Below are 11,187 nucleotides of genomic sequence, written 5' to 3'. Positions count from 1 at the left end.
CTTAAAGAGGCAAATTCATCTTTTTGATGTGTATTTTCCATCTTTTTTTGTAAATATTCTTGAATCAAGCCTCACAGTATTTCTGAAATTTTTTGGAGTGTTGATGAGAAGTGGTTTTCTGATGTTGGAAATTTGTAATAATGGCACTGTGAGATTCATGAGTAACTTAATAAAGTACATTCATGGATGTTAGGTACTTAGTCCAATAATTCTTTGGGAAAAAACCCCAAACGAACACCAGAAAGCATAGGGAGAATTATAATGTTGAACTACTGAAAAATATAATGATTTAAATAGTTGCTTTTTAAACAGAATCATTTGGACTTTAAAAGTAAAAAATGTAGGTGTATATCCCATATAAGAGTGCTGTTCCCACTGAAAGCCTACAGTTTTATCAAAATGATATGGCTGTTAAAGAAGTTAATGCTGAGGTCAAGTTGTGATTGGTAATAACTGGGACAGTGACATGTGCAAGTGCAGGTTGTTCAGTCCGGCATTGATTACAAATAACTTTCTTCTCTGTTTGTGTGCATGTGCTTGTCTAAAGGAATCCCTCCTCCTAGAGGAGTGCTATTATATGGCCCTCCGGGTACCGGGAAGACTATGATTGCCAAAGCCATTGCAAATGAGGTTGGCGCTCACGTTACCGTTATTAATGGTCCTGAAATAATAAGCAAGTAAGTCCACCCAATTTATTTTCATTAATGTTATAAATATATTAGCCCAAAATCTGTCCTGGCATCTATCCATTGTGGATAGATGTAGATGTAGAATTGGCTGTGGGCTATCTGCCCAAGAGACTCAAAAACAAATGGGAAAGGGTTCTCTCAAGTAGGGTTTATGTTTCTTCTTGTAATAAAAGAGGTTTATTGGATTTGGCCAAGAAGTTTGTGTAAGGCATGGACTAAATTAAAGAGGGGACTAAAACTGCATCTGCAATTGCGTGTTAGTTCTGCAACAAGAAAAGTGACTGGTTACTTTTCTTGTAACAAAACTATATTTGAAATTAAAAGATGATACTGCACAGAATAATGTCTCCAGGGAACTAATTTTTTTTCTTGTTTAAAAATATAGATGAAACTGTTTCTAACGCAGAAGAGATAAGCTTTTCTCTTTAGTCTTTTTTCTAGTTACAAGATGACTGTATCTTTGCATGTGCCCCATTTTACCTTGATTTCTTGTCCTTGTGGAAATAAAGATTATTGTAGATTTGCGTATACTTTGGGACTTTAAAAAGGGTGCACTATGGCTTCTTGGAATACACAAGCAGTAATTTTCCAAGTTGCCTGGAAAAGACCAAAAAATGTTTTTTATTAAAATATTTTAATTATTATAGGTTTTATGGGGAGTCTGAATCAAGATTGCGTCAGATATTTGCTGAAGCTTCTCTGCGGTATGTTCTTTTGGATAATTTTATTCGCGCTCACTTATTTGCGGTATTGGTTCCAGCGTTAATGTTCGTAAAAGAAAAACATTTGCAAGAATCTTTGAATTGTAATTTTTTCCTGCAGTGGTTTTTAAAAGGAAATAAATTTGTTTATATAGCGCTTAGCTAGAAGGAAAGCAGTGAAATTCTAGTATGCCTATTAAATGCTTTTGGACACTACCCTTTTTAAGGAACTGTTACAGATGGTGCCAAATCGCTCGATCTGTGTCGTTAGTGTATTGTACGCTTATTTCAACAGATGGAAGCATGAGCCAGAGTTTCATCTGGATCCAAATATTTCTGCCTAGCTTTATCTTTAGAGACCAATGTAGTAGTGTGCTGAGACATGGAAGCCAGCTCTAAATGAGCTAGTGTTGGTACTGGATATAGCATGCCTCTGGATTAGGGTAGCATTCTGACCAAATTTATTAGACCTGATTAAGGCAGGCTTTAGACTTCCAGATGATTGGTGTTCATAATACATTAGCAAAAGACTATCGCATACTGTATTTGTAGAAGTGGCAAATAAAATGCTGTCCTTTTACTCATGAATATACATGAAATCAGTATATTTAGTGTTGAGTCTTTGGGAGGGAGTCATAGAAAAGCAGATTGTAGGTCATCTTAAAGGTATTAGTTGTCTAATATATTAGTCACCTTAATTATCTCTTTGAGTAACACCATATTCAAGGTTGAAACTTTCAGTTGCCTAACGGAGTGGGATGCTTGTCAGTTTTTGTAGGAACTGGACGTTTCCCATAAACAGCTTTGCACTTCCCTGCCTTGGTGTTTTAAGTCTTCCTGAGCACATTAACATATTTTTTCCTTTCTTTTTTTTTTTTCCCCAGTCGCCCCTCCATTATATTTATAGATGAGTTGGATGCACTCTGTCCAAAGAGAGAAGGGGCTCAAAATGAAGTTGAAAAGAGAGTTGTTGCTTCGTTGCTGACGTTAATGGATGGCATCGGCTCGGTAAGTAGACTGTAGTGAGACAATTAATGTATATGGGGACTAGCTGAACAAAATAATCTTGCTTCTATAATGTAACGAATTATAGATGTGCCATTTGGGGGAAAAGCAAATAGGCTTAGGTGAGACTTTATATAGTAATCTAATGCTTTATTGGATGCTAAGCAGAAGGCATAGGAGGGGAATGTCTCCTGATAACTGTGAGATTAAAAAGAAAGTAAGTTTCCTTCCATTCACTGTCTTTCCTTTGCCTTCTCCTACTCTTGTAGTTTTGGAGATAAAACTGAAATTTTAGTGGTAGCCCATCACTGAACCAAGCCAGGTATTTTTAATTGCTCTGAAATCCAAGTCATCAAAATACTTCTAATGTTAATGTAGGCTGCATTATTAAAGGTAAGGACAGCTGTTTCAAGATTGCCATAGTAATATTTAGGACATAAACAAAAGCCTACTGAAGAAATAGTAAATTTAACTGACTTGAGTACATTATGGATTAAGCCCATAAAGTTTGCCAATTTCTCATCTATTATTTTATGATTATTATCAGGAAAGATGAAATAAATCTGTCTACAGTATGAAAATGAGTTTTTTCTGTGTATGTAATCTGCAAGTTTCTCATTATTTTCCTGCATGATAGTTTGAGTTGCCCAGTCTGGGGTTGTTCACGGTCAGAACATATTTTCTGATGGCAAAGACTGATGGATATTCTTCCTGGAGAAAGTGCTTCATTCACAAAAAGAGAATGGCACTGCAAGAGATCTCCTAGCTGGTTTTGCCTCACTCTAAAAGTGAAAAAGCAGAGCTTGAGGAAATTGGTTAGGATTTTTGACCTTGCTTTTCCTACTGAACCTACAGGAAGCTTTATAACCTCCTGTCTCTGCTGGTTTTGATACCTTAAATGATTTGTTTCCCAACCTTGTTTATTCAAGGTCTGCTGATACCTTTTTGTTCTTGTGCCGATGCTGCCTTTTAGCTTAAACACCTCTTTTTCTTTCCTTGGTGCTTACTTTCCTCACACAGGAAAGCAGGTTCTTGGGGATTGAAGTGGGAGACACTGGGATGAGGGCATCTTGGAGTAAAGTTTCTCTTGTATTATCTGTATGTGCGTGCAGCCTATAGTATTGCTAAATTACAATTAGGAATAGGATGGATGGGATGAGTTGTGGGGTATATATTCTGAAAAGTTTGCTTTGTTCCTTTTAGAGCTAGCATCAGGATTTTCGTGTGTGTAATAGTTGGGAAAAGTAAGCAAGAAGTATGTTTATAAGCTGTGTGACATTTAATTGTATTTTAAAATTAATATTTTGCATTGTTTGATGCCTTCAGGAGGGCAGTGAAGGGCAGCTCTTGGTACTTGGGGCCACTAATCGTCCTCATGCACTGGATGCAGCACTGCGCAGACCTGGGCGTTTTGATAAGGAGATAGAAATTGGAATTCCTAATGCCCAAGACCGCCTGGACATACTCCAAAAGCTTCTCAAGAAAGTTCCCCATTCACTCACAGCTGTGGAGTTGACGCAACTGGCTGATAGTGCCCATGGTTATGTGGGTGCCGACTTGGCAGCCTTGTGCAAGGAAGCAGGTAAGACTGTGTGTCTTATTTAGGACCTTACTTTATTGTTAGTCTCTTTATTTTGTTTAAAAAAGTCACTAGCTTTCGAAACAATGAGATTTAATTAATTTTTGTGTCAAAGAAAACACAGCCAAGCATGGAATATGAGGAACACCAGTCTGCTCATGAGCAGATCAGAAAAACTCTTTTGACTGTTAATAGATTTTAAAATTGAATGTTAAGATGAATAGCACTGGGAATCCCCTGTGCCATTTCTAACATATTAGGTAGCTAGCTGTCTCTCAGTTTACTGGTGGTTTAGTGAGTTAACCGACACATCCCTGCGAATTTTTCTGCTCTAGAACCTACCCCTTCTGCACAAAAATCCCAAGTCACTCAGGCTAGACTGCTTGTCCTGCAGGTCCTGGTTCTCAGGATGTCGAGGCTGTGGGCCTGAGTGGTAGTTACTGTGGCTCCCTTCCATATTTTGTACCTGTGTTTCATTTGCCTGCAGATGAGGAGCTTATGACAGGGACTAGGGGACTGTGTGCACCTGGGTCGGGGTTGTGCAGAGGAGCTGGGAGAGCTGGAAAGTGTCTCTTGGCCTCTGGTACAGGCATAGCCCTGGAGAATTATCCATGCATCACGCAGCCAGGGTTCAGTATGTTCCAGGGAATACTTAAACATGAGTTCACTTCTGTTTTCATTGGATGAAATATTAAAAGTACGCTGTATCAGTTCTTACATTTTGCTAGAATGCATCTACGTGGTTTAAGTGTTGGACCTTAAATCTACCCATGAGCAGCCTTTTAAAACAGTCTAGTCAAAATATGACTCTTCAGCTCTGCTTGCGCATATTTGCTCCCTTGTAGTTGGCAAATACATGTTTGCTGTATGTGCTGGTTACTTCTGTTTCCTTTGGCACTGGGACAGCTTCCTCTGGCAGTGGCACAGTGCACGGTTAATTCTTGCATCAGAATTAACTGTGAAGATGACAGAAATTTTATTAGGGATGATGGCACCTGGAACAGCAATGTTTTTACTTGCCAGTTTACAGAATTTTTAAGGGGTAGTTCTCAAATATGAATTTGTGGACTTTTGTATGGATCAAGAGGAAAATACGTACGGACACAGACTCTTCTGTTGGCTTTGGTTGTGTTTTAAGCTCTGTTTTAAGTTAGCAAACATTCTTTTTAAAACAAATATATACAAACAACCAAAAAAAAAGATAAACTCCCTTTTTGTTTTCGTTCCTCTGTTTTTGGAAGCCTGTCAGTCTGTCTGTGTCACAGTCCTCACATAGTAAATACTTAACTAATGTAATCTAAAATTTTCAGTGAAAAGCATTGTGGTTTCGATTCCAAACATGACCCAGCCTAGGCTTTACTTGTGCATGTGCACATTGATTCTGGACACTTCATAAGCCAGCTGCAAATAGGCAATATTTACCCCATGAGGGCCTTTTAGGAAATAAATTTTGAATGTTGTGCAAGTTGAACATTACGTGCTATGTAGATCTAAGACTTCTGGCATCTACCTGCGGCTGATTACAGGACATGGTGTAATCTGGGAGCTTTGCATCAAAAGCCAGTGCTGGGAAGGAGGGAGGGAAGGAGGATGGCTCCTTTCTATTGGTGGTCTTGCCGAAATTTTGAACCCATGCTGTTAAATTTCCTTGTCATTTGTTAACTTGGAGTGACCTCTGCTGGGGAGAATACAGTCCAACGCCATTAACTCTTTGAAGCCAGCATGTATTTTGCCTTTTCAAAGAGTTGCAGAAGCATGATGCGGTCAAAGTGTTACATAAACTGAATCTAAGTTGCTTGTGGTTAAGGAACATTCTTGGTTGGATTCTTTTTTTCTGATTAAGCTCTTGATATCTATTTTTTTTATATTAAATTTTCACCACCTTGTAAAATATTACTGCTTTCACTGGAGTTAAACTTAGAAAAGACTAGCTTTTATGAGGTAATATTTCTCCTCAGCAGAGCGGGGTTATTCCATATGGCAAATTTTCCAGTGTTTTGTCTGGTCTTGTTTGTTGTTCCAAGCAATGGGCTTGTATTGCTTCTCTGAAGAAACTGTGCTGTGGGCCAAGACAGCTTGCTGTCCAGGAATGCTCTGATACTCAATCTAAGTTTTCCTTGTTTAGTTTTATCCCATTATTTCTATTTACATCCTTGTATAACACGTTCACTCTCCCTCCTTAGTGTTTACACCCTTCAGATATCTCTAGGCTGTTCTCATGTCCCCTACCTCCTCATTCATTACTGAGCCAAACTATAAATATTTAGCTCTTTTAATCTTTCCTCATAAATAAGTCCTTCCTGCCTTCTGAGAAATTATGTTGATTTTCTCTGAACTCCCTCCAGTTTGTCAATAACCTTTTGGTAATGTAGGGCTCAGAACTGAATGTAATATTTCGTATATATTACAACATAACTATATGTTTATATCATGTTTTAAGACTGCTGGTGTGCATTTCTAAATAACCAAAATGCTTAATATTCGGCAATATCTGAGTTCTTTCACAAATTCTAAGGTTACTTGTGCCACTTTCACACACTGTGCAGGTGAAACATTGAAACTATTTTAGAAGCAGGAATTCTGAACTCAAATACGTGTTCAGTTTTTGGTACAAGGTTATTGTCGCTTGCTAATTGTATTGCGGTAGTGGTCTTTAGGAGACTCTTGCATCCTCGTTTCCACATTTATATCTTTAGGTACTGCATTTGTGGCTGGAAAGCCTGAAAGTTTACAAACTAGGTATGTTTATATTCTTAATACAAAGTTTAGATAATTTCCAAAGGACTCATCCTTCCTTATCTTTATATTTCAACTCTGTTTTTTTAACATATGTATAATATTGTGTATATACTGCTTATATAAACCAAGGGTGTAGTAATTAATGTAACACGGTAAATGTAGCGATTGTAGGGCTGTGATAGGCAAACCTTTCACTTTTGCATCTTATAGCTAGGCTTCCTAAGATACTTCATTATAAAAGCTTTGATGTTTGTCTTCTATATAATTCTGAAGACTGTGTGTTAAAGTAAATAGCTATTGTAGAGTTAAACATATTCCAACTGTTTTCTCAGCAGAAGTTGTTTGTCCTCTGGTGCAAGAATTGCTTAGTGGTACTTCTGGGGTCAGACAGGCGAGTTTTCTCTTCTGTTCATCAACTGTGCATTTTCATGGAAGTCATTAAGAAGTTTTAGCAGCCTTTCATGTTCAGCTTGCACTGAATGTTTCTAGGCCCCTCTGTATCTGGTATGTACAGAAATGCGGTGTTGTGCATGCTGGAATGGGCAAGGAGAGGAAAGGTGGGTGAGAACCCTGGAGAATCTGTGCAGTGTGCTCTGGACTTTTCCAAACAGGGTATTGTGACCAAACACCTGTTAAATATTTATATATAGTTGGATATAATAATCAGTTAAGGGTGTTTTTATTTGATCTGCTGAATTTTTAAAATATTAGTAGATTTTTATTCCAATACCTTCTTTTCTTCTACCAAAGATACAGTTCTAGCTTTTCACAAAACAAAACCACAGATTTTGTGACTTTATAGGAAAAATGGTAGGTACCATGAGCTTACAGTATTGTTGCAAGAGCTGACAACAGGGTGACAGGCATCAGCTCTGTATGTGTGTCTGCCTCAGCCTTAATTGTTGGGCAGAGTACTTGTATCCCCCTCTCACATGTTGAGCAAGTATTATTTGTCTGTTTTACAAATAACTATGGTCATTCCAGCAAAATTAAACATAAAATGGTATTTCTAACATGGCAAGTATCACTAATTTAGATGCAATGCTTTCCGAATTAGCAAACCTCGTCTCTGTTCAAGGGTACGTTATCTGCACTGACTACACTGGAGAAACTGGGATTTGCTGTGATTCTCTACTGCCTAGCAAGATGCTTGTGATTTCCACAATTAACTGCATGCTTTTGTATAGGTTATCAGCGTAGTATGGAAAACTTGCAAATACCCTGCTAGGCACTGGACCACATTCTGCGGACATCAGCTTGCCACGACCGCCTCATGGTAGACGCTTGAGGAGTTGAGTACCCTCTGAGGGATCCACGTGCACAGAATTCTTGACCAGAAAAGGGCTTAGTTATGTGTGCAGCTGAGAAGGTCATATTCTTAAGACTGGGAGAGATCTACTGTGTCCTAAATTATTTAGTAGACTACCTTTTAGTGTGAACAGCTGCATTCTGAATTGTTCTATCTTGAGCAGAGGCAGTGTTTAGAAGATAGACTCTGCCATATCCTTGCATATAATGTCAGTGTTTGTATGCCCCTAAGATCTTGTTGCTTCTGCGTTAATTAATTGACCACACAGTCTTCTATTAATTACCGAAAAAATTATAAAGGTTTTAATTTAACAACAAAGATAAGCACTGCACTTTTTTTTGAAAAACATATGAAATGTTAATTATGTAGCAGGGACATGAATGGTATAAACTGTACTGAATGTTAGAAGATGCTTAGCAACAAAGGTTTCCAAATATAGCAATTTATTATAAACTTATCCTTCTATGGCTGCCTGTAGCATTTCAAGAGAGTGAATATAAATATAGCTTGATTTCTTCAAGAAGTGGGTTCAGTCATATTGTTTACAGAGAAAGGAAGTATTTGCTTTGTAACTCTTAGAATTTATCTTGAACATCCTTGTTCATTACAAATAATTTCAGCGTGCTGATATAAAACACTTGGACTGTGATAAGATAGCATCATGAGGAGAGGAAGAGCAAATGTCTTTGTTTAAATAGTGGTCTCTCTTGCAATAACATCTATTTCGTTCCAGCGAGGATGCTGCATTGCAACCACTGAAGCTTTGAGACTTCTGTGAAAGAAGCACTAATCACTCTGTTTTGCATCAAAGTTTTTTAAATTGCCTGCTGGTAATACAGTTAAAGGTATCACCTTGCGTAGCCTTTAGGATTATAATGGTTCACTGGCTTGAGCTGGCTCTTAGAAGAAGTGTTACAGAAATAAGAAGCTGAGCTACATCTTTGACCAGTATGAATCAGCATTACTCTGCTGAATCTGTGAAGCTACTTGCATAGACATATGATATGGTCTGTGGTCTTATGTTCATCGTTTTAATAGTCCTGTTGTTTGGAGATCTTATTGTCTATGGTAGTCATTTGGCCATTTTATTACTTCTGCGTTCTGATGAGTAATACAGCTAGGATGGATGGAGAGTCTTTATGCTGTGTGTATTGATTCTATGTAGATATTAGGTCTGTAGAAGTGTAAGTTATTTAGGGGGATACTGTACTGGGCTTTTGCTGGAGCTGAGAAACTTCTTGCTGTATCTTTTGTGACCCAAAAAAGAGTTTCTGCAATTGACTTGCATTAAAAAGAAAAATAAAAAAAATTAGGCAATTGATGGGCTGGATCCTAGGTTTTCTGTTTTTCCCCGTAATTGATGGGGAAGTAAATTCCCCTGAAACTCAGGAATGTCTCTTTATTAGATCTATGTGTTGGTTCCCCCCGCCCCCCCCCCAGCTTCTGCAGTTTTGGTAGCCTGGCCACCTGCAGGAAACGTGAGCTGTTTGGGCTAATGCGATTAACAGTGAGTCTCTGTGCACCCTGAGGACCAGTCTCTGACTGGTCTTTCAATTAGACAAATGCTGCGTTCAATATGTGGCTTCCCAGCCTTGTGTCTCAAATCTGAGCTCTTCATTTCAGCTCAGTTGCGGTCTTGATGAAACAGCCCAGTGTTAGGGCATCAAGAATATCCGTCCTTTCTTTACGCCATAAAGGTTGGGTCTGAACCTTTCCCAGCACGATTTGGATCTGAGTTCTGCTGGGGGTGTACAACAAATGTAAATATTTTTTTGGATTATAATCCTAAATGTACGAATGTGGGCTGAGACACTGTTGAAAGTGTAGTTTTTTGACAAAGGCAGTTGATGACCAAGGCAATGGGATTGTTTGTTTTGCAGGGTGTTTTTTTGGTTTGTTTTCAAATTAACTGCTTGCAGTTACAGATTTTAAAGGGAAAGCACTGCTTGACATGCTATAGTTATTTTATTCCCTTACAGAAAGTGACTGAAAATACCATGTCTATGTTGTTACTTATTTTTTTTTTTTTTTTGTAGCACGGAAAAATATTGAAACTATGCTGTTGCAAACAATCTGCTATGGCATTTTCTAACTGAGTACTGGTTCCCATAGGACATTTAAAATGAGGTGGGAAAGGCTGCTTGCCTTTTCATAAAAAGGTCATGTAGAAAATGTGTGGGTTTTTCTGAATATTAGTAACATGTATAGTCAGATGGTCAATACCAAAAAATGTATTCCTATGAAACATAACCCCCAGTGTTGTGGGTTTTGAAATGCACTGATGATACAGAAGTAAAGCTACAAATTAACTTTTGGACTGGAACAATTGAGTTTTCTGACACTGTGTTCCATCATGTTAATTTACGGTGTAAGAAGACCAAGAAAATCTGATCCCCCTCTTCAGCGTTTGTGAGTTTTCAGTCAGTGCTATGTTCTGTAATTTTAAAGTTGGATCCTTAATGCAGAAGCTGTTTTTAAACCACAGCAATTGACCTAGTTTGCTGTCTTAACAGGTTATGAACAAATGCGCCTTTGCTTGCACGCACACATAACAAAGCAACGTGGCTTTTTTGGACTCGGACTGTAACAGATGTTTTTTGATTGTTTCTTAGAGCACTAATTCAGAATGATGGCTTTCGTGCAGAAGTGGCTACATCTGGATGCTGCTGAGCAGCTTGAAGGAACATGCTTGAGACTGGGTGGAGCGTGTTGACCTTCTTCTTGTCTGTGGGATCCCTTGCCCTCTTTGATAGGATTTCTTCCCCCCAACCGCTTGTGAGGCAAAGACAAAGTCAGAATTGGTTTTCGAATTGCTGTCTTAAACATTTAAAATAGTTCAGCTACTTTCCTAAGATTCCACAAAAATTGTGTTATTTGAGCTGCATAGGGTTAGGTTCTCACCCTTTTACTTTGGTTTGGTGTCGTTCTGATGTGATTGAAAAACTTCCGAATCTCTTTTTTTTTCCCCTGTGTCTTTGCATGTGCAAAGTGCACAGATGTTTCCTTAATGTGACTGTTTTTGTTTTCAGAGAGAAGTGATCTTGCTCTGTTTGCCTCTCTGAAGAGATGCTGGTGCACATTATGTTGCTTTTTGTAGTTAATTTTTCTTACGTAAAATCTTTCGCTTTTTTTTTTTTGTTTTGTAATGGTATTTGATTTTTGTTT

The 11,187-nt window shown here is 38.2% G+C and overlaps 1 protein-coding gene across 1 annotated transcript in view; it reads left to right on the top strand.

Annotated features, from left to right (window-relative positions):
- Nucleotides 1–11,187, top strand: part of AFG2A (AFG2 AAA ATPase homolog A) — a 202,163-nt gene that overhangs the window by 8,579 nt on the left and 182,397 nt on the right. Inside the window, exons 6-9 of the mRNA XM_068402793.1 lie at nt 548–677; nt 1,337–1,393; nt 2,275–2,398; nt 3,722–3,977. Of these exons, the coding sequence (XP_068258894.1) occupies nt 548–677; nt 1,337–1,393; nt 2,275–2,398; nt 3,722–3,977 (567 nt within the window). The remainder of the gene's footprint in view (nt 1–547; nt 678–1,336; nt 1,394–2,274; nt 2,399–3,721; nt 3,978–11,187) is intronic.

The sequence above is a fragment of the Nyctibius grandis genome, chromosome 6, assembly GCF_013368605.1.
Source record: "Nyctibius grandis isolate bNycGra1 chromosome 6, bNycGra1.pri, whole genome shotgun sequence".
Lineage (NCBI taxonomy): Eukaryota > Metazoa > Chordata > Aves > Nyctibiiformes > Nyctibiidae > Nyctibius > Nyctibius grandis.
This window is presented reverse-complemented; position numbering and strand designations above follow the sequence as displayed.